Here is a 22792-nt window from a genome sequence, read left to right on the forward strand (position 1 = left end):
CAAGTGATTGGCGCTGTCAGGCAGTACTGATCGGCTCCGGCTACGGCAACTTTCTCAAGAAAGAGTTGTGCACAGCGCGTTGCTTCCTGTTGCATTCGGCAATGATGCTCGTGAGAGGTTAGCCATTTGTAGAGTAGCCCATAGTTCCATTCAGATGAAGGATTGCTCGATAGCATAGACTTCGGGTGAATAGTATGGCATCAGGGAATAGCTGTCGATACTGGCTTAGAAGAAGAGTGAGGAACAGCAGCGTAATCCATCAAAGCTTCACGTTAGGCGGTGATAAGAGGGACACAGTAAATCATCATGTGTAATCTTCACGTTACGCCTTCTTTATGCTTCTACATTAGTAGCTAGTACAGATACAAACATTGCTACCAGCTCTTTGCCTAATTCCAACAGTCCCTTCTACTAGGAATACAGTTGTCATCTATGATTAATGACCCAATCTTCCCATTATGACCTTCTCCCTCTAAAGCATCATCGCTAGCTCCCCTCTGTCTACTCTGTCCTCCTCCAAGTTTGGATAGTAGGGAACCATCGCATCAGCTCCTTGGACGTAGGCGTCGTTGTACAGCCTCCAGTATGGCGTTCGCACCTTGCGCGCGGGATGGAACAGCCCAGCCCATACGTAGTTGAGTACCAGACCAGGACCGACAGCCATGCGCACCGCCTCGATAGCTTCCACGATTCTGTCGATGACGTGAGGGCTGGTCTCGAACAGGTTGGGATAGAGTAGATTGAGCAAGTGCACCATGGCATCCTCGCAACCCAGACCAACAACGCCCAGAGCAATGTGCTTGACGACCGACGCCGCTGTTTGTCGATGAACTTGGTCTCGATCGATCAAGGCATCCTCGAGCAAGGGCGTCACGGCGTAGACATAGTCCTTTGCCATCTCACCGATGTACTCGAAGAGGAAAGACAAAGATTTGAGCACACCGTTCTGGACGTTCAATTCGGGGACTCGGTACTCGTTCATCAAGGCAGGGAGGACAGTGAACGGTGCACAAGTCTCGGCGACGATACCAATGGCAACAGCTGTGTTGACTCTGCTCTGACGCTCTTGCACCCGCAGGTTGTTGAGCAGTGTGGCAAGCACATCTTGAGGGCCGATGGCCTTCGCGATGAAGCCAAAGGTGTTGTTGGCTGCTCGTCGAATACCCTTCTTGTGCGCCTTCAACATGTCCAGCAGTTCGAAGCAGATTCGCATCCATTCACGAGCGTTGACTGACTCAGGACCTCGGTCAGCGATACGTCCGACAAGGTCGATTGTGTTCTCTTGGACTTTTTCGTGTCGATTACGGAGAATAGGGGTTAGGCGAGGAAGAAGATCCTTGATTGGAGGCTGCATCTGGCTGATGCCGACAACAGTGACGATAGATCGCAGAGCACCGAGAATGGAGCCGAGCACCTCTGGATACTCTTCACCTAGGTATTCGTAGAGGACGATACCAAGCTTCCCCATAAGGGCGTCCTCTCCGCATTGCTTCATGACCATGGCAATGCGGGAAATGAGGTCAGCAGCCTGCTGTCGTACAGTCGCTGACTTGTTGTTCAATCTCCATAGAATCGTCGAGACAATCTGTGGTAGGTATGGCTTGCATCGAGTGCCAAGGGCATTGACAACAGAGCCGAAGCCGTTGAGCATGATAATGTCTTCGACGCTCTGCTCCTGGAAGGCATGCAGAATGCCGTCAATCAATCGCTCTTCCAGTCGCTCGCCTATATCGGCGGCACCTAGAGAAGCGACAATCTTCTCAACTGTCTCCACGGTCATTTTCCGGTACGCCTCACTTTCATCCTTCAGGTTGGCAACGATTCTCTCGAGGATCTCGCTGACTCCGACTTTCTGGCCGATATCAACCGTCGTTTCGACGACTTGACGATAGTTGCGCTTGTCAAGAGCCATACGTCTAACCCAGAAGCTCTTAAAAAACTCGTCCAAGACATGCTCCTTGAGATAGCCAGCGGTGACACCCTCTGTGCCTGCGCATTGTGACACAACCTTCAAGACCACCTTCTTCATCTCCTCGTCTGGTGAAGAAAACTCTCGCAGCAGGATCTCCATGATTTGTGATGTGTAATAGTTTGCATACTCTTCGTCCATCAAAGGAATGATGTACCCGACAGCCTTGAGGAAACCGGCCAGGCCTTTACCTCGCTGCTTGCGAGCGCCAGTCCATAGTGGGTTGAGAATATCATCGAAGCTCTCAATACCATAGGGGTTAGCAGCTTCGGCCAGCGCTGCAATAGCCAAACTGGTCACCGTTCGAACCTTGGTTTGCTCATCGTTAAGATTTGGACCAATGCAGTCTACTAGGCGCTTGAGATGAGGCAGGACAGCACAGCCCATCAGAATTGGAATCTGCTGCACAATCTTGACTCCCGTGTGCCTGGCCTGCCATGACTTCTTGCTTCGGCAAACAGCTTGGAGGAATGGCAAGAGAGCAGGTATTCCTAGCGCAGAAGCAACAACAGCAAAAGCTCTGGCCGTAGTGTTTCTGACATACTCATCAACATGATCAATATCTGGCCTCATCGTGCTGATCATGGTAGCAAGACCTGCCGCCTTCGACAAGTTCGAGATGATTTCACGACCTTCAACACGTGCATAGTAGTCTTGGTCAATGAGTAGAGGCTCGATGACAACCAAGATCTTATGGACGTATGGCCGGACCATGTCGTCGAGCTTGTAAAGGATACGATCAATAACCTTGACCAGCAAATGCCGCTCCTGGTCCTCCAGTGTCTTCTCCATTAGAAGCGGGAGAATCTGGTTGAAGAGAGGGCCGGCACCAAAGCTTCGTGCGTTATCAGTGAGTTGTCTCAGGGCAGTCTTCCTCATAGGAGGGGTGCCGTTCTTGACCTTGAGCAGTAGTCTCATGATCTTTCGCTCCTTGAGTTCTTCGACGCTCAGATTCTCCTCGTCAGTGCCATCTGTCAGCTTCCCAAAATATGCCATATCCTCCGGCTTGAAGAACTGCAAGTCTCCCACACCAGGTATTTCCTTGGGCATCTGTTGACTTGTGATTCTGCTACTGTTGGGATCCTGCATCATGAAACCACTTGTCTGCACTGGTGTCTGCATCAATTTATGAGCAGGGGCTCGAATGGGAGCGTAACCAGGAGGAAACTCGAGTATCTTGTATCCATCTTCCTCTCCGGGAAGAATGAGATCCAGCTCTTCGTCACTGATCGGGAGGTTTCGACCAGATATATCAGTGCCGAATGTTGTGGGCAAAGCAGCGCCCTGAGAAGGGTGCATCGGTGTAACAAGTCCCTGATTGCCGATAGGCGTGGCTGCTGGAGCCTGGTCCCATCGTGAGCGCTTCTTAGAGGCTTCAGCACCAGGAGCAGGGATAGCAGGCGCCTGATCCCACCTTGAACGCTTTGACTTGCCATCGGCCGGCTGTGCAGCTTCTTCCGTGGTTTCTGCCGCCGCGACATCCCATCTCTTCTTGCGCTTGCGTCCAGATGCTGCTTCAGTCGATCCGGCCTCAGCATTCTCCTTATCCCCATCCTTCAGGACGGGCTTATGGTCCAGGACCTCATTACCCGTATCCTCGCCATTGGCCTTCGCCTCTATGGCTCGTTTGACCCTTTCCTCTTCTCTCTCGAGATCGCGTCGCTCCATAATCTCACGATAGCTCTCACCATCTTCGGCAGCCACAGCTTGGCGGTTGGCGGCGAAAGGATCGGCTCGGGTGGGTGTCAGGACGCGATTGAACCGGCGCTTTTGATACTCAGTTTCTCTGTCTGAAATTCGGTTGCTGCGTTCACCCTTGCCAAGTAGAATATCGTCTTCCTCCACGCCACTTCCACGCGCAAACTCATCAATCTGGGCTCGTGAAGCAGTATACTGTCCAACCAGCCTCCGGCTGCTATCAGCATCCTCCATCTCCTCGTCATCATCTCCTGCCCCGGGAAGCGACGTGTGATAGCCGGCAAATTTGTCGGGCCCATCGCGCTCGTACAGATCGGTGTCGAAAGCCTCGTTCAGCTTGACCTTGGATGAGGAGTCGGCGCGTTGGCTGGCAGGGTCGAAGGTCTTCGAACCCTTCTTGGCGGCCGAGGCAGCATTGCGCTCTGCCTGGAGCTTTCGGATCTGCTCGAAATCTGCGTCCGACATTTTGCAACGTCGAGGGCGATACGGCTACATTTATCAGGGACCGGTTTCGATGCTGTACAGATGTTCTGGTGCAAGTTCTGATGGCGCGTCTTGAGGTGATGCGTGAATGTCGTGAAATTCTTTGCCTCGCCTAGTTCACAAGGCTGGTAAATTTCAAGTGCCACTCGCGAGCGACTTATGTCAGCATGTGCATGGTCCGTGCACAATTTTTCACCAGCTCATGTGTCTTGACTTCCAAAACGTCCTTGTTTTTTTCTCTGCGAGGTTGAAATCCGTCAAGATGTAGAGTATGCTTGTAGAAAAGATCTTTGATAGGGAAAGGATTTGTTTAAACGTGTACCAATATGAGAGCACTAAAAATCAAGGCGTTCCTCTCAAAATCTCGTTTTAGTGAACCCAGTCTGGTTTGTTAATATATATTCTTTCTACAGCCGTGTGATATCTCTATGATTTCGTTCGCAATCGTTTACTTGCTCTGGTACTAACGATAGCCGTTGTGGTGGAAGCATCGATGCCTTCCATTTTGATGATTTTGGTCACAACCGCCTTCCGCTTCTTGTCCGGCGAAGGATCCGGTGTCATTAACATGTCTTCAACCTTCACGACAGCCTCAACAGGTTCCTTCTTCTCTACCAAACGGTCCGAGAAGGCTCGTAGGTCGGCGGTGAAAAGCACTGAATGGGCCCAGCCAGCTTGCTTTCCCCAGAGATCCCGAAAGTGATCACCAACCGCATCATACATAACCTTGCTAAATGTCTTGGTCTTGAGCTTGCCGAATTTGTAGTCCCGCACAGCGATTTGCCAGACATGAGTGTCAACTGGTACTGCCTCGGCCCATCCCAGGCCGAATAAGCAAACGCAGTCCGCAACTTTTGGCCCAACGCCGGAAAGCCCCACGAGTTGCTCATGGGCCTCTTTGTAAGTTGTGAAGGGCGGACCAGCACTCCGTGTATCGCCCCACGCTTGGCTTTCTGGGTTTCTCAGATCTAGAAGCCAATCTTTCGGCTTATCTTCGACAACGATTCGTGCCGTCTCAGCAATGTACTTAGCCCGGTAGCCGAATCCTAACTCTCGAAGATGAGATTCAACACCCGACCGATTCAAAGACTCAGGAGTGGGAAAGTCATGGAAAGCTTCATCACCGATTTTGCCAATGAATGGACCATAATGTTGACAAAGTTTGCGAACCTGGTAGAAATATTAGCTCATCCAGGTGTTTGATTTTAAGAAGTTCAGGCCCACCATCTGAGATATCCTTGAGATGTTATTATTGCTGCTGCATATGAAGCATATCAGAGCTTCCCATGCATCTTGGTTTAATATGCGGACACCCGCAAATTTCGGGGCTCTCTTGCGAAAGTTGGGGTCTGCCCCAGCCCACTGCTCATAGAGGAGAGTCAGATCGTGCTCCAGGTTGAAATAATTTCTCAACAAAGCCTCTGTGTCATCCAGCACAAACGCTTCAATGGCCACCGAAGCTCCTTTTGACACTGAGGTTAACGATGGAGATGTTAGTGGAGCGACGACAGACTTTGGCCACATCACTCGGTAATGGAGATGTGTAGGGTCCTGCTTGAGGGACAGAAGCCGACCATGTAAAGTGCAATGCCTGCCAGAGGTGTCAACAAACCTCCACCTCCACATCCTATAGATATGCTTACCATTCGTCATTGATTTTCTGCCAACGAAACGACTGACCACAACGGAGTGTTGTGTCAATGCAGAGCTCGGTAAGGCTCAGGGGCAGTTTGCGCCATTCGGTAGCCCTAGCTGCAGCCATGACAACAGGAACAAAACAATACAAGGTTTTTAAAGATCAAACCAAAGAAACTCATCAGATACTATGAATATAGATGAAGAACTCCAAGGAAAATAAGACAAAGGGTAGCTGGGTGAGTTGGCAATATTTCAATATTCCTTCTCCCAAAGGGGCATTTGTAGCTTTGCCACTAGCGCAAATGAGAGGGTGAGTTCTGTGAGGTTGGGCCAAGAGGGACCTACAGCTCAGGGGTTCATACGACGCTAATCTACATGGAGGATAGCGTCGCGCCGGCAAAAAGTTCCAGCCTCGTTGGATTCGGATTTTCGAGCTGTGCGGCAAGACGTGCCTCATCTCCTCTGTCGTGAGCTGTCGCAACATCGCGATCTCTCCATCACCATCGTATTTCTCGCATCAACAGGAGACATGAACGGAGACAGTTATTCTTCTCGAGGTAAGCCCTTTGGACAATTGAACTCACGAGTATTTGGCGTGTTTGGCTGACATTGTTTTGCAACTATTAGATGGTGGCCGCCATGGCTCATCTCGAGACTATCCAGTATGTTCACCCCTCCAAGCCCCATCCAGCGTATCTAACCTTCTGCAGCCATCCAGACGCGATCGTGATGACAGACGTGACCGAGACCGAGACCGACCTCGACGCCGATCACGCTCGCCGTATGATGGTGTAAGACGACGTGATGCGGGAGGCGAGGTTGATTCCTATTCCTCCAGTCGCAGCCACAGAGATCGAGAACGAGAGGACCGCTATTCCGGACGGGACCGCAGGGGAGGAGAGCGGGAATGGGACCGTGACAGGAACTCTAGGCGCGATGCGCGACGGGACGATGAGGAACGCCCGCCACGACGAGACCGTGAGCAATTCGAGGATCGGCCGCGGCGACGAGAGCGAGATCAAGAGAGAGAGCGGGAACGCAGACGAAGTGCTACTCCACCACCCAAGAAGAGAGAACCCACACCGGATCTCACAAACGTTGTGTCTGTGCTGGAGCGCAAGAGGCGATTGACTCAGTGGGACATCAAGCCCCCTGGCTACGAGAATGTGACAGCTGAACAAGCCAAGTTGTCCGGCATGTTCCCACTGCCTGGAGCACCCAGACAACAAGCCATGGATCCGACTAAGTTGCAGGCCTTCATGAACCAGCCTGGCGGGGCAGTCAACAGCGCATCTCTGAAGCCAAGCAATTCGCGACAAGCGAAGCGACTCATTGTCTCGAACCTTCCTCCATCGGCCAGCGAGGATGGCATCCAGTCATTCCTCAACTTGCAGTTGAACGGCCTCAATGTCATCGACAGCACGGATCCCTGCATTCTTTGCCAATTCTCACCAGACAAGTCGTTTGCGCTTGTCGAGTTCCGAAACTCTACGGATGCCACCGTTGCCCTTGCACTCGATGGCATCTCAATGGAGGCGGATGACGCTATGGATGGCAATGGAGCCTCAAATGGTAGCGCGCACGGATTGCAGATTCGTAGGCCGAAAGACTACATTGTTCCTGCAGTTGTGGATGACACTGGCTACGAACCCGGCATGGTGTCGAACGTTGTGGTGGACACTCCCAACAAGATTAGTATCACAAACATCCCTGCTTACTTGACGCCGGAGCAGGTTACGGAGCTGCTCACGTCCTTTGGGGAACTTAAGGCGTTCGTCCTGGTCCAGGATTCTGGCACTGAGGAGTCAAGGGTAAGATCCCTGCCGAGCTTCCTAGTTATTACTCATTAACATTATGTAGGGTATTGCTTTCTGCGAGTATGCTGAGCCCAACACCACAGACATTGCCATTCAAGGACTGAACGGTATGGAGCTGGGTGACAAGAAACTCAAGGTCCAGAAAGCCAGCATCGGTATTAGCCAAGTCGCAGGTGTCGAGATGGGCGTGAATGCTATGGCCATGCTTGCCGGGACGACCTCCACAGATTCCGAGGTTACTCGTGTTCTCCAGCTGCTGAACATGGTCACACCCGAGGAACTCCTAGACAACGACGACTATGAAGGTACGTGCTCCCATGATGTCTTTTGCATAGTTCTTCGAACTAATATAATCAGAAATATGCGAGGATGTGAGAGATGAATGCTCCAAGTTCGGCACCGTTGTCGACCTGAAAGTGCCTAGACCTGTGGGAGGCAGTAGGCAGTCAGCAGGCGTGGGCAAGATATATGTCAAGTTTGATAGCAAAGACTCAGCAACGAAGGCTCTGCAGGCTTTGGCAGGCAGGAAATTCGCTGACCGAACTGTCGTGACAACCTACTTCCCTGAGGTAAGTTCATGGAGCTATATCAGACAAAATACCACTCTAACACACGATTCTAGGAGAACTTCGACGTCGGTGCCTGGTAATGGCCTTTCGTTGCTCGACGAAGCAATATTTGGCGATATGTGAAGACTGCAGCCGGTGTTATGAGGAGACAGAAGAATGGACCTCCGAGCCCTATTCCAGGGCATTAAACATGAGTTGTAATTTCGATTGTACAATAGATCGAGTCATAGTTGGGAGACGTCAGGTACTGTCGGAATAAGAGGGACCGTTCTCAAGCGTTTCACTTAGTCACGCTGATTCACTGTTATGGTCAGGTTAAGTAAAGGCAAAATCGTCAGTGATTATTACTTTTATTTGAGCTACTTGAAGAGTGTGAGAGCTTTCGTTAGTCCATGTCTGTCGCACTGTGATGAAGATCCTCTCGGGATCGCGACCAAAATGCCATTGTAAGCGCCTGTCCATCCCATCCAGGCACTTGCCGCGGTTGGGGCCCGTTAGATCCAATGAGGAAACCATCTATATCTGAGTCAGCCAGCGTATCCCCAAGGTTGTTGAGGTAGAATTCAGAGTCAAGAAAGGGTATCGAGGTCAGAAGTCCAGTTCATTCATTGAATCCCGAAGGATTCTAACATAAGAGGTACCAGAAATAAGTAAAACAATAGGTTGTAGATCATCATCGAAGTGAGATTGACAGGAGGAACTAGAAGTGCTGCACTTACCAGAGAATAGATCAAGAAGATAGGGAACACTACAATAAGCATAAATAGAAACCTGCCCTGAGAACATGTCCTCTTTTTGCAGTCACCATGATGTTGATGAAACTAGCTTTCCACGAGGCTCGAGACGGCTGTGTAACAGGATTAAATGCTGTTGAAAGAGTAACGGAAGTTTTCTCTCCGGGCGGTCGAAGCAGAAGGTTAGCTTCACGGCAGAAAGTCATGTGATTATCCACGTGTAGCCACCACCTCACCGAATTTTTAGCTCAGGTTCGGCTAGGGTTCGTTTGATTAGCTAATGCGACACTCTCCCACACCAAACTTTGGATTTCTCACCCGCCGCCATTTGAAAAAAGTTGCATCCATCTCCGACCGACCGACTGACGATATCACCGCCAGCGCCAACCAGCAACCATGGGTCGTCTTCACAGCAACGGAAAGGGCATTTCTGCCTCCGCAATTCCCTACTCTCGCACCGCCCCGTCGTGGTTGAAGACCACCCCCGACCAGGTCGTCGAGCAAATCTGCAAGCTCGCCAAGAAGGGTGCTACTCCCTCTCAGATCGGTGTCATCCTGCGTGACTCCCACGGCATCGCCCAGGTCCGCATTGTCACTGGTATGTGATTTCTCTTGTCGGAAATTGGAAGTGCTTAATTACTAACTATTTGCGCAGGTAACAAGATTCTGCGAATTCTCAAGTCCAATGGTACGGGATGAACCCTCACCCTTCGCTGCTCGATCGCACCACTCGAATGAAACTCTTCCAAACATCGTATGATGGGGAACGAGATGTCAAACATAAAACTGCCTCTGTTCGGTCATATGCTGACAGAGAGATTTATCACAGGCCTCGCCCCCGATATCCCGGAAGACCTGTACATGTTGATCAAGAAGGTACGTTCGAACGGCCCTTTTGGGCATTCAGTCTGCCGGGGTGACTATGAATGCTGACAATTTTCACTCAGGCTGTTGCCGTCCGCAAGCACCTTGAGCGCAACCGAAAGGACAAGGACTCCAAGTTCCGCCTGATTCTGATCGAGTCCCGAATTCACCGTCTGGCCCGCTACTACAAGACCGTTGGTGTCCTGCCTCCCACCTGGAGATACGAGAGCGCCACTGCCAGCACCATCGTCGCATAAACAGTGACTGGGCTGCAGTCGGAGATGGACGGCGTGGAAGGAAAAGTAGGCGGTTTGCACATTGCATCGTCATGGAAGATCACTCTGTTACGGAGTTTGGGGCCTGGAAACTTGCATTTACAGTGAGGACAGCTCCTGTTACTGGTAGTCGGAAATGAATCACGGCACCTGAAAGCTCAACGCTCAAGTTATTGACTTTTTATGCTGCTACCGTGCAAAGTGGTATCTTGATATGCCTAATCGACAACTGTAATGCCTACATCCGGGACGCCTATGCCAATGTGACTTTTGCCTAAACCCCTCCTTAGAAGTTGAAAGAAACCCTGATCATAATGCCGTCCCCATCATATCGTTCAGTTCCCAAGGCTCCTTGGCTTATGAGGTGCCTTCGAGCTCCTTCGAGCGCTGGAGCAGGAACTCGCCTAACACTCTCAAAGGATCCTTCGGCCTGTAGCAATGAAACATGTAAACATGTGCCTGATAGCCATACCTATACAAAGACAGGCTTTGAATCATGTGGGCCAACTTACTTGTCCTTCGCCAACTGCTTCATGCCTTCCAGCAACACACCAGTGACCTTGCTATTCAGATACTGGCGCGTGGGCGCACCGTGGGGCGGCGCCTCACTCGGCATGGTGAATCCTGGGTCAGGGTGCTGCGAAGTAGATCTCGAGCCCGAATCACCGTTGGTGTTACGCATCGGGGTGCCGGTTCGCACAGGCATCGGAGATGCAGCATTGACTGGGGTGGACGCAACATTGGCGGGGGCTGGAGACTGGAAAGACGTTAGCTAGATCGTTCGATACAGCAATTTGGTCATGCTCCAAAGAGTCGGTGCTTATGTGGCTAGACAAAGCAATATCATGGGGGCAGGAATCCGAGATCCAGGTATGTGAGTTGAGATATGAAGGTGAGGTGAGATGAGATGAGGCGCAGAGAGAAAACGTACAGCTGCAGACTCGGGAGGAGCATCAGTCATGGAGACGTCCTTTGAGCTGGCGGTATCCTGGACAGCCGCGTTCACCGCAGCATCACCAGTGGCCGGGGTTCCATCCTCAGTTGCGATTGCAGCCCGGAAAGCTTCATCAGGCACAGCAGCATCAGGGACCCCTCCAGCAGGAGCTTGGTCAGGAGGTGGTTGCGACATGATGCCGGTCGATTGAGCTCCTTTTTTTCGGACCAGGAGCTTCGAGGAGGAGTATTCCGGCTTCCACTGCACTCGTTGAGCGTCGTTGTTGGCTTGAGGACGGGAATCGCAGAGCGCTAAGTTATTTGCGATCGCAGAGGCTAGCTGTCGAGCTTTGTAGTCAACTGAATGGCGTGCCCCACCAACGCGTTTCCCCGTGATTTGGCGTTGCTGTCCCTGATTTGCGACACGTCCCGGCTTGTATCTGCCTAATATCTGCAAAAGCTCCCTTCTTATCCCTCATTTCGTGAGTTTCCTGATGTTTGTGTATGAATGGAACATCCAAATCAGAATTGGCAATAAATGTGCTTCGCATGAGAAGCACAATGGATGCCTTTGTCCAGAAGTCAGAGGCTTCTAGACAACGAGAGCCGCTGGCGGATATCTCAAACAGCAGCAGCATGCATCATCCGGCAAATCGACCTCTCAAGAAAGTCAAGGTCGAGCACAGCAGAGATAGCAGCGAAGATGAATCCTCTGTGAAGTCTTTTCAAGCCGATTTGAGACCAACACATCTAAATGCCGATGAGGAGTTAAGATCAGAAACTGAAGACGATGGGGATCACCCATCTTCGAGTTCTGTGCGTAGAACAGAGTTCGAGGATGCTCTTCCGCCTGTGGCCACTGACAAGGATGCAATTGAGGAGTATGAGGCAATGCGAGCATCCCAAAGGAGCGCCGCAGAAGAAGGTGAAGACACTACTGCGGCCTCCAATTTTGACAGGAGACAATGGATCCGAGGCAAAAGTTCCATCTATGTGGACGCCTTCAATCTTGCTCTGGACACAGTTCTAGAGGATGAGGCTCATCTCTTTGACACAAAGGAGATGAATGTATTTGAAGCCTGGAGAAGCCTTGACTATGAGTCGCAATACCTGTATGTCGAAAAGCTAACATCTTATATTAGACTGTTGCTGAAATACCCTAGATATGTCAGGCTTTTCTTGCGGAAAACTGCTGCGTGGCATCGCAGTGACCGGTTAGGTTACTATAGTGATATAACAGACCCAGAGGCAGCTATTGAGGCCTTGCAGGAGAAACGCAACTTCGCTAAGGAGATTCATGAGGAATATACCTCAGGCAGCGGTGAAGTTGCTGGAGTCGCACTACAAGACTGGTCGCTTGGCGAGTCTTTCACCTTTGCCGACTCATCGGAGGAGTTCATCACATCCGTGAAGGAAGCGGCGTCGTTATTAAGTCTGGACGAACTGAAAACGCTCGCCAAGGAGGCAAAAGTACAAGGCAAGAATAAGGCAGATATCATCAAGAAGCTTTGTCAGATGAGTTCCCAGCAGATAGGACTCGTGTCCCTGGGTCTGCGTCGGGAGAGCACAAGCGGATCAACTGACTCTAAAGATGGAGAGAGGAACGACAGCCAGACGCCAGACCCTGCGACGAACTATAATCGAAATGCGCATTTCCTAGGCAAAATGCTGGCGATCACAGGACCCTGTATACGACTATCACCGCCTGTTTTCAAGCTCTTTGAGCGGGTGCACCTGGTATTTTACCGGTCCACGGAATGGACAGAGAAGTCACTCACGACGATTATCCTAGCAAAGATCTCACGCAGGAACTTTCCACAGTACATTGTCGATAGAACATCGAATATCTTCCCTTCTCGTCAAAGCCTTCTCGAATTTGAGCAAGCCATGAGGCTAGAGTTCGAAGTGGACCAAATTCTGGAGTTCAACGGACCTCCAGGGGAAGTTGGCTTCCGTCGGGTCTTAGAAATATTTAACAGCCTCTCCACAAAGTGGAGAGAACTTCTCCGCGAAGAGCTGCATAAGGAGGAGAGAATCTACGAATTTGGTGAAGGAGGCTACCTTCGTCGCCTGAATCCAGCCCACGCTTACACCCGAATCGCGCATAAAGCTGCACATGTTCTCGGCCGGCTGCATGAGTATCAACAAGAACATGCTCTCCTGACAGAGCTCCTCGACCAGAGACTGTTCCAAATGGCCCGTCGCGGATCATGGTATCAGCGCAAAGCACTTCTAGAAGAGCATTATATGTTCGAGGTTGACCCAAATCCTAGGTCTGCTGATCCTGAACAGCAGAAGAAGCACTGGCGGCGGATCGCTGTCTCTACGTGCGAGACAGCTCTGGAAGACCGCGATTGCCACCTTATCTACCACTACGACTTGCAGAAACGACTGACAAAACTTGAGAGGAAGTTGAAAATCCCTAAGCGTCTCCAGCATGATTTTGGCCACGTGCGATTACACGCGCCAGAAGAACATAACGTACATGGTATTCAACTTAAACGGGACGATCCAACTGCTGGAAAGCGTGGAGGAACATCTACGAAAACGATTTGGGAGGATGAGGCCGAAGGAGGCGGCGAATGCTCTGTAGAAGCCATGTGTCTATCGCATTACAGAAGCGAGGGCTGGAAAGGCTATCACAGCGAAGGCGGGATCGTTCGGACCCTGTTTGCCTACCTCTTCTACGACATTCTTTTCCTCTATATCCCTAATGTCTTTCAGACAGCATACCAGACCTGCCCTCTCGACCTCCACACGGATGCTTTCTATCCGACACGGGCCAGCGAGATCAACCATCGACTTGTTGAGATCGCCAATGGCGGAGCTGAGCAGATACTTCGCAATGTGGATACACAGCACCGTGAGCGGCGAACCTGCATCGTGGGGTTGAACTGGGATTACGAGCTCGATGACCTGTTGGAACTCGTACGCTGCTTCCGAGGAGAGGCACTAGCGGCCATCTGTAAGGTCATGGCGCAAGAGTACGGTCAGCGGGGTGGAGGCATTCCCGACCTTGTCCTCTGGCGCACGGAACCGCAGCCCGAGTGCATGTTTGCCGAGGTGAAGAGTGCCAATGACCGGTTGAGCGATACGCAGAGGCTGTGGATACATGTGCTCACGGGTGCTGGGGTCAGAGTTGCTCTGGTCAATGCCATTGCGAAGGAGGTCAAAGAAGTGGACTAAACCCCGGGTTGCATGGAGGCCAAAGGTTCTTTGTCAGACGGGCAGACCACTTGCCAACTCGACTGGTGTGCTGTGTGTTTGGGGGCCGTGACGGTTCGCCGAAATGCTGACAACCCACGTGGTGTAGCACATATGTATGTTGGTGATGAGCGAGGGAGCTACAGCTCTAAATTTAGCAAGCTTGGTGTTTCGAAACATCACCGTCTTGCCGTTCATCACAGGGGAAGCTAGGGGTTTAATCTTGCAAGTTCTACTACGTATGATGGGGCCGCTGCACCTGCTTGGACAGTTGTTTCAACAAGTTGCCTGTCTCACCGCCAGCCAAATATATGCCCCGGCTCAATTATGCCGAAAGCAATAGCAGCGCTACCTCGTCTTGTTAACGGGCTGCTCCTGCCAGGACAGGGCGATCAACCTTGCAATTTTACCAGTGGCACACATTCCCTGGAGCTATCTGACATCTCAGATTGAGCTTCGGAGAATTGCGACTCATCCACGGCCGCGGGACAGGCCGGGGTGGATTGATATCAGCGCCTTTAAGTGAGGGGCCTTCCCCTGCTCTTTTGCCGTGGCCCCCTGGCTCTACTCCAGCGAGTGAAATCGTCTGCGCGTTGGCTGCAAACTTGCTGCACACCGAGATGAACCCGCAAACTGATCCGAAGTCGAAAGGACTCTTTCGGACAGGTTAATCTCCGGCCGCTGCAAGGAAGCAGCGCTCTAATCTGGAGTTTCCTGTTCGAGCATTCCAGGACTGTACTGTGCCGCATCCTCAGTTCAGTGCATGCTGTTGGTCCCAAGTAACCAATGAGAAAGGCACTGGCGTTCTCTCAGATGGTTCATCCCAACAAGTCGTGTACAGTAAGGCATCGAGAGTTGGTTCGGCTTTCTGGTCCACAAGCAGTCACAAACGCCTCTCTGGTGTTGTCTCCAGCTTCTGAGGTTGCGCGAGGCTAGCTCCCCTTTGCCCTCCCTCCATCCGTCTGTCTTTCTCTCTGTCCGACTCTTAGCTCTCCGCCTTGCCGCCCCGGGCCTCTTTCGCCATTTTCCCCCTTCCTTCACTTTCACGCTCTTGCATTTCCAAAGTGCCCTCTCCGTGAGCGCTTAGCCGTGGCCAATGAGGCAGCGACGACGGCCCCGTCTGCGTCGTGTCCTGCACGACACTTCACTCCACCCCGAGCTGTTCGCGCACGCCGTTGGTCGGCCGCGACAAAGATGGGCGCTTAGCCCCCTGTCGGGCAGGAGGCGCTAGCAGGGGCTCACCATAGCACCCCATGCACGTCCCGGGATGTCGGGTTCGACTTGGGCGAATGGGGGATTGGCGCGCTCGCTGCTTTGAGAGGGGTAAAAGAAGGTACTGTCTACTCGACTCCTGCCTGCCTTACCTGACATTCCTCAGTCAGTAAGTGGTACTCAGTCGAGTAGATGCATCTATCGTGTGCTGCAGAGAAGGTACAGGTGGGCGGGCAGGCAAGCCAGCCAGCATCACCCCCTCCCCTCCTCATCATGGTACTCCCCTCCCTATACGCACAAATGGAGACGCAACTGCGTACGCAAGAGGACATGGGCCATGGCCACAGATTGAGCAGGCTGCGGGATTATCGACAAAAGTTCTGACAGCTACCTAGAGTTACGGAGGGGGAGGGGTTGCTGCACAGGACTTACACTCGGCTGCAGGAGAGACACTCACTGCACTGCAAAGAAAAATGCCACCCACACAGTTCTGACATCCCGCATGGCAGAGGCAGATCTCCCGAATGCTGATGCTCCGGGACGCCATACATAATGGGTAGCTTCGTTGCGGCCGCGGCCCAGCTGCAAGACATTGAGATATATTCAGATCAAGTGGATTGATTATAGAGGGTGAACAGCATGTATACTTGTTGCAAATGCTGGTTGGGCGGCCAGACCAGTGGCCTCCCTGAGGTCGCTTCAGAGGTCGTGCCGTTGGCCGTCATGCATCAGGCGCGAACAACGCCGCGCGCCTCTCAAATAAATAAATAAACACTTCTCACATATCACCGCCACATTGGTCGTTAGCAAGATCAACGCAGTATAGTCATGATATCCATTGCTTCTGTAAAGCTGCCTATCCTATCGCATAAACCCTAGATACTCAAGCCGACCCGTCCGTCCTTGCCCCGTGGTATCTGCACAGTTGCTTGTAAGACGCCGCCCGCAACGCCGCAAAACTCCGTGCCATGAGGGATTCCCAATGAGGGAAGCAAAAATAATAGAAAGCAACAAGGAAGTCCCATGCCCTCACACAAACGGTTCCAACATAGTAAAGATAGATAGTAGCCCTTCGCTTCTTTTTTTTTTTCATGTCCATGATTCGTGAAAATATCACAATGCCGCCGTCTGGGCTATTGCAGATTCGATGTTTGATGTTTGATGTTCGATTATGTGCTTGCGCCGCGGGCAAGATGCTCGCTTGGAGCCCACATTGCCATCTTCTTCCGTGGGGTGACCGATCCTTGGATGTGCCAGGATTGAGGGCCGCGGGCGGGCACACCAGAGATTGATATCCAGTATTTAGCGATAGATAAGTGTGTTTGTAGCTGGGGAAGGTGACAAAAGAGAAATATTGGCGTATGTAAGAGTCCAGTCATGGTGTCCTTTCTCCCAGCCTGTTCCTGGCTTTGACCATCGACCCGCTCACTCGACTTTTCTCCTCTTTCCCTTGGGCGCGGGGTCCATCCTCGGCGTGTACGTGACGGTCCTCGTCACCACTTCCCTGATGTGCCGCACGCTCGTCTTGCTCTTCTCGCACCGGGTGCTGCCGTGCGCGCCGTGGCTCGGCTTCATCTCCGTGTACCGCCTCGCCTTCAGGGCGGCGTCCCAGTCAAAGGGGCTCTTGACGCTCCTTGCGCTGAACGGCGAACGCACCGGCGAGTCGACATTGCTCACGGCCGGCGAGGGGGGGATGCGCAGGCTCGGGAAGGAGGTGGGCCCTGTTGCCGGTGCTGACAGCGGGTAGCTGTTGAAAGGTGAGGCGGGCACCGCAGTAGATATCTTGGTGGGTGTGGGCGATTTTGGCGACTTGTGGACATGGTTGCAGGAGCAGCTGCAGTCAGTAGCCTCGCTGGTGGCGGTTGAGGGCGCACTATCAGCGTCGCCGTCAGTCGCCACTGCTGCTTCTCCAGCGTCGTCCGACTTTGCGCTGTTGCTCGACTGGCTGCTGGCATTGCTGGCCATGCTGCCGGCGGTAGAGGTCCGGTTCAGCGGTGCTTTTCCAGCCAGAGGCGCCGTCAGAGGTGGACTAACGAGCGAAGGCGATGCCATGGAAATTGACTTTAGGAAGTCCATATAGGCGACCGGTGGAGTGATTGGCGTCTTCTCCTCCTGCTTGATAGCGGCCATCGGATACTCAAAACCGGCAGACTTGATGCCTGCAGAGGGCAGACCGGCGGAAGGCAGAGGCCCCCATATTGAAGCCGAGAGAGGCGTCCGGACTGATGATGCCGACAGAAGAGCATCGGCTGGATAGCTGGCAGAGACGGGGGTCGTCAACTGGGTCAGCTTGGGTCTGGCGGTGGTGGGCATCTTGACTGAAGTGCTGGTAGATCTGACAAGTGAGGGATCTTGGTAGAGGTGGATGTATGTATGTAAGTATGTATGTAGTGGTGGTGGTGGTGGGCGGGTTCAACCGACAGACGGGTGTAACGAGCGTCGGCCTGTCGAGGAAGAGAGGAGAGGGAGAGAGAGAGAGAGATAGATTGGGTGTGTAAGTCAGGTCAAGTCAAGTCAAGTTAATGACTCGGAGGGATGGCCAACTGAGCTGCACTACTGACAGGTCAACTTGCCCTTTGAGGTACAGGCAGGAAGAGAGAAGTCGAGTCGGCAGTTAAGGGGGGGAAGAGGAAAGGGAAGCCGGAGGTAGCTGGAGATGGGGGTGTCCAGGTTATATTATGTCTCTGCAGCAGGCAGAGCAGAGCAGGTAAGGTCAAGTCAAGAGATGGGCGGTAACGATGCAGGGAGGATGGTGAGGAGAGGTGTTGCAAGTGTGTAAGTAGGTGTGTGTGTGTCTAAGTGTGTGAGTGTGGCAGGGTGTTGGAGAGATGGACCGGGGTGTGAGTGCGGCAGAACAAGACAACAACAGTCCCCCCGCGCCGAGATTGAAGAGAGAAGAAGAAGAAGAAGACGAAAATAATAAGTCGAACCCAGAGCAATGGGCCAGGGACAAGGGTATGGCGGACTAATAGCATCCAGTGCTATTCCGCCCGTGTTTATTGTGACTGAGCTGGCGCTTCGGTGGGGGGTGCAGCTGGTCGAGCTTCTGGGCCAGTGGGTTCCCAGAGTTCGCGCTCTGCCGTGGCGGGGAGCCAACTGTCAGTGACTAAAGAAAGTACTCTCGTGTCCAGGGCCTGTCTTGGGTGCGAGGTGGCCGGGGGCAGAGAGGAGACAAGGTACATGCAGTACATGCACCCAGGCAACTTACTATGCAGTATACAGCACCCCGTGCGCTTCGGCAAGGACAAGGGCAGGCCTGTCGAAACAGAGAGCTTGTGTTGGCGCGAGGTGGTGGAGAGTCGAGAGACTTGAGAGGTGAAGAGAGAGACAAAGAGACGGCAACAACTGGCGGAGGGGCCTTCACGTTACGCCCTATCAACGTTAAAGCAGCGGCAACGCGGTCTTCGTCCGAGCAAACCCTGGCCAAAAAGTCGACAAGCGAGGGCTGCGCGACTGCAACTGGACAGGCGCCTGTAGGTGTGCTGGGAGATGCCTTAGTGTGAGTTCAAAGGTGCAGCTTGCCCATCTCTGCCCGCGCCACCAGCCGAAACAGAGAGAGAGACAAGAGTCAAGAGTCAGACTCGTCAGAGTTACAGTGACAGTGACAGCGACGGCGGCAGCGGCAGTGATAAGCAGCAAGAAGTAACTCCGATGCGGGAGATAGGCAAAGGCGGACAAGAGAGAGGAGAAGAGCCACGTTCAGGAAGAGAGAGAGAGAGGAAGACCTTGTCTTGCAAGGGCGGCGGGAGACAGACCCTCGCCCCTCGGAATGAAATGAGGATGTAGATAGTAGAGGAGGTACTTACTTGCTTTACACACGCACACACACACAGTTCGCTAGCGACTGGCGCCAAAGCCGTTCCTATCACAAAGGATCGATTGGAGCACAACCAAGAGAGCGTTGGACAGCTCGACGCCCACCAGCAAAGCACGGCGGGTGTTCTCGTGGGCTAATTTGCCTGTCTACGACCAAGACGGACGGGCAAAAGACTCTTGCATTCAAGTCTGTCTGTCTGTTTGTCCGTATGTATGTATGTCTGTCGCTCGCTCTCAACTCGAGCCGATTGATTGATTGATAAATAAATCGAAGGGTGGTGATATATTCTTCCTGGCTATCCAGCCAAAGGTCTCTTCACAATTTCTACTCTCGTGCAATTGCTATATGCACTACAGCACCAGACAGAGCAGAGGAGATGTGGAGAAATCGGGTGCTGGTGATAGTGTGCGAGGGGCAAGAGCCGAAGGATCAAGCGGATGAGTGACGGATGTGATTCCGGTCCAGAGCCGGAGAAGAGGCTTTACTCGTCTCGTCTCGTCTCGTCTCCTTCCTCTGTCGATTTCGATTTCGATTCCGATTCCGATTGTGACCAGCCAGCGGGTGCTGCAGCCGCTGGGTTGAAGTCACTCGAGATGAGGAGCGGCGGGCGCTGATTGGCCTGTGGCTGTAGGTGTTGCTGCACACCAGAGTGACCCAAATGCCCCCCAAATCTTAGTGGAAGAATGGCAAGCGCTGCCCTATTCTTAGCATCCGCGGCTCAGATCAGTCTGATTGGGCGACGGCAGTCGGCTTACAGTGCAGAGAAGAGAAGCCAGTTCGTCCAACCAGCTTCGAGAATGGCCTCCGTACCAACGGTTTGTGAGCTGGATCGCAAGGTTGTGGGGAAGAGCTTCTTCTTCAAAACCGGGAATATGTGGCTCTTCAACCCAAGATTTTCGATCTAGAGTATAGACTGTTTTTGCTGAGCTTAGGTGGCAAAGGCTCAGGCCGGCGTTCCAAGTAGAATCCACTTCAAAATACCGGTTGGTGGACCAGGGAGAATCTGAAGAGAGAAAAGTGAAGGGGATGAGGCTCAATTGGCTTCTTGGCAGCAGTTGCGGATAGGAAAATGCGGAACGGGAAGCTGTGAGACAGGCGGCCTGAATGGGCTCAGGCTGTCTGGCAAGTTTTCTTTCTTCTTTCGCTGCCTCGGATGGACCTGAGTACGACAGCTTCAGAATGTGGGCAAAATACGAGTTCAGCAACTTCGTCTCATGGACATCAAGCCAAGATATATGTAGGTAAAGCCTCCGAACCCTCCAATTAACCGCCGGCCAGTGTCGTGGCTGCCCCGTCCTGATATGGCGAGGTTTAGTATACCGAGAACGTGCACTTCCACTCTGCTACGGCTCAGCCACTGGCTCTTTCCATCTTTACTTCAATGCGCGCGCGGATACAGTCCTGAGGTTGGGCCTCTTGCTTCAACTATCATTAGCTCTGGACAGCCAAGTGGCTGTCTGGCCACTGCCATAACCATGAGCATGGCGGATTTCGATCGACCAGGTCATTGAGCAGGGCTGGGCCAACCCGCTCCTCGACGGCCAGATCGGAGCGCGCGCGCGAGGTGCTGCACCTTTCCCCAGCATTCGACCAGTCGTTGCTGCTGCTGCTACTGGACATGAATTACGTACCGTGTGGCCATGCGTCCAAGGTCAGGGGCTCATAGGGTAACGAGGCAGATTGCTCGACTCCAAAACTCTCTTGAGCGCGCGCTCTTGGAGCCAGCCCCGGGTAGACCGGCCGCATGACCGGCCGCTTGCTACTTGATACTTTGGGGCAGTTGTCCAAGATCGAATAGTCGATCTAGCATTGGTGCTTCTCCTGCACGAGAGCCAGGTCTCCGCCGTGGCCAGCCTTCCAACACGCTTCAGTACTGGCCGGACCAGAAGAATTCGAGACTGGCGCTTCAGAGCGAGCCTAGGGGCAGCTAACTGGATGACGACACCTGAGGATACACCATGACAGCGGGTTCTATTGGTGAAGCATGCATTCCAGAACACTGTTAGTTCCTATTAGCCACCAGACCCGTTGTGCTGGAGCCGCCACGCTAGCCTTCGTTGGGGATTAAGCGCCGTGTTGCATCAATGGGCCGGCAGCGCCATCGATCCTTCGCATCCAGGAAGGAAGCTCTCCTCCCTGCTACATGACGATGTCTGGGGACAGACGCCGTCGGCCTTCTTTTCCTCTTGTTTATTGCTCGAGGTAGGCCACCCCCGCTGCAGTCTCGCCGCACGCCCAATCGCATCGGCAGCCAGACCTCCATCTCTATGGGCACAGGCGCCATCATCGGCGAAAGAGGGAGATGCTTTCGTGTCTGTTGGTGATGTAAATGTTGCCGTCTGCTCCGATTGGCAGCAAGCAACGCCAATATCTCTAGGGGAGCACATGCAAAGCAGAGAAGATATCACATGCACCTAGGCATACCAACAAAGATCCTTTCATCTCACGCCCGTACCATGCCTGTGGGATGCACCGGAATTTGACTTCTGACAACATCTCTTGCACTCTAATGGCAGGCAATAGTCACGGGGCAAACTAGTGAAGCCATTTGAAGTCAGTCCAGGCTCTCCTAATAAGTCCGTAGACTTTACACAACCGTTCTGTCAGCTGTGGGAAAGATATATCACCCTTGATGAGTCAGGGACTTCTCAGTTACGATGGGAAGCCATAACCCCTTCTTCGCCATGGACTCCATCGCTACCACATGTAGTTCTCCATGGCTTGCTTCCAAATGAGTGGAGGTGGCATCTGCAAGAAAGGAGCACACTCCTCTTCTGACATCGCTTCTGGTCCCCAGCTAGTCTCGCTCCCACTGTCAGGCACCCTGGAACAATCCTCCACATGGCCGGCATCATAGCCGTACTTCAACGGCCGCATCTCCTCAATCTCGCTTACAAGCGCGTCTTTGGCCTGGGATGCTGCTGCATTGATGCCTTGAGCCATAGGATGAATGTAACCAACACTGGTGACTCGTCACCTGCAGATGTGCTTGCCGCGATGACAACCAATATCGGAGGTTGCCCATCGTATCGCATTGACCTGGTGGCGCTCGCGCTTCTCTTGTTGGCGATCGCACAGACGATTATACGATGAAGGATTCCGACCCTCCTCTTGGTAGCGCGAAAAGGGAGAGGGCGAACATGTCCTGAGGCATGGTGTGAGGGTTGTCTAGTGCAGGGTGTCTACCATACAAAGATTGGTTGTTGAGAAGGATTCTGCATGCTATGATCTGCTTCTTGACTAGTGATCTAGTTGATGGTAAGTCCTGAGTTGTAACTTCGGGATCATAGGCACCTCACTATGACAGGGGCCAGCCTCAACGAGTGGTGTAATCGCATGTTGAGAGACCATTTGACCCTATCTGCTTGTCATCTCCCTAGTCTACGCGATTTCAATAGTCTAGTTGTTCCCGAGATGTGGCGATCCCACGTCTGTGCGTGTGACTGTGAAGCTGCAGCGCTTTGATAGTCTCGGCGTATCCGTAGCACGGCATGATGTTGTGAGGCCAGGGAACTGGATTTCTTGCCCGAAATCACAAGACTAGCATAGCTTTGCTTGTCTAGCCCATATCGCGCTAAT

At 52.6% G+C, this 22792-nt stretch overlaps 6 protein-coding genes across 6 annotated transcripts; 3 read left to right on the forward strand and 3 right to left on the reverse strand.

The window, feature by feature from the left end:
* Window positions 1–472: 472 nt before the first annotated feature.
* On the reverse strand, window positions 473–4132 carry UCRPA7_4032 (putative splicing factor 3b subunit 1 protein; the record flags this gene model as incomplete). The annotated part of the gene is made up of 1 exon (XM_007916591.1): window positions 473–4132. One exon carries the CDS (start codon window positions 4130–4132, stop codon window positions 473–475), a length of 3660 nt encoding a protein of 1219 aa, XP_007914782.1.
* Window positions 4133–6415: 2283 nt separating this feature from the next.
* Window positions 6416–8254, forward strand: UCRPA7_4033 (putative u2 snrnp auxilliary factor protein; the record flags this gene model as incomplete). Its single annotated transcript, XM_007916590.1, has 6 exons — window positions 6416–6450; window positions 6499–6579; window positions 6720–7599; window positions 7649–7910; window positions 7963–8174; window positions 8228–8254. 6 exons carry the CDS (start codon window positions 6416–6418, stop codon window positions 8252–8254), a joined length of 1497 nt encoding a protein of 498 aa, XP_007914781.1.
* Window positions 8255–9304: 1050 nt separating this feature from the next.
* Window positions 9305–10029, forward strand: UCRPA7_4034 (putative 40s ribosomal protein s13 protein; the record flags this gene model as incomplete). The annotated part of the gene is made up of 4 exons (XM_007916593.1): window positions 9305–9506; window positions 9564–9596; window positions 9738–9784; window positions 9856–10029. 4 exons carry the CDS (start codon window positions 9305–9307, stop codon window positions 10027–10029), a joined length of 456 nt encoding a protein of 151 aa, XP_007914784.1.
* A 375-nt stretch (window positions 10030–10404) lies between these two features.
* On the reverse strand, window positions 10405–11176 carry UCRPA7_4035 (putative dpy-30 domain-containing protein; the record flags this gene model as incomplete). Its single annotated transcript, XM_007916596.1, has 3 exons — window positions 10405–10477; window positions 10560–10804; window positions 10979–11176. The coding sequence occupies 3 exons, from the start codon at window positions 11174–11176 to the stop codon at window positions 10405–10407; spliced, it is 516 nt and encodes a 171-aa protein (XP_007914787.1).
* A 440-nt stretch (window positions 11177–11616) lies between these two features.
* On the forward strand, window positions 11617–14166 carry UCRPA7_4036 (putative coiled-coil domain-containing protein mtmr15 protein; the record flags this gene model as incomplete). The annotated part of the gene is made up of 1 exon (XM_007916594.1): window positions 11617–14166. One exon carries the CDS (start codon window positions 11617–11619, stop codon window positions 14164–14166), a length of 2550 nt encoding a protein of 849 aa, XP_007914785.1.
* Window positions 14167–16821: 2655 nt separating this feature from the next.
* UCRPA7_4037 (hypothetical protein) lies at window positions 16822–17709 on the reverse strand (the record flags this gene model as incomplete). The annotated part of the gene is made up of 1 exon (XM_007916589.1): window positions 16822–17709. One exon carries the CDS (start codon window positions 17707–17709, stop codon window positions 16822–16824), a length of 888 nt encoding a protein of 295 aa, XP_007914780.1.
* Window positions 17710–22792: the final 5083 nt, after the last annotated feature.

Source organism: Phaeoacremonium minimum (genome assembly GCF_000392275.1).
Source record: "Phaeoacremonium minimum UCRPA7 unplaced genomic scaffold PA7_03_scaffold_314, whole genome shotgun sequence".
NCBI classification, from domain to species: Eukaryota; Fungi; Ascomycota; class Sordariomycetes; order Togniniales; family Togniniaceae; genus Phaeoacremonium; species Phaeoacremonium minimum.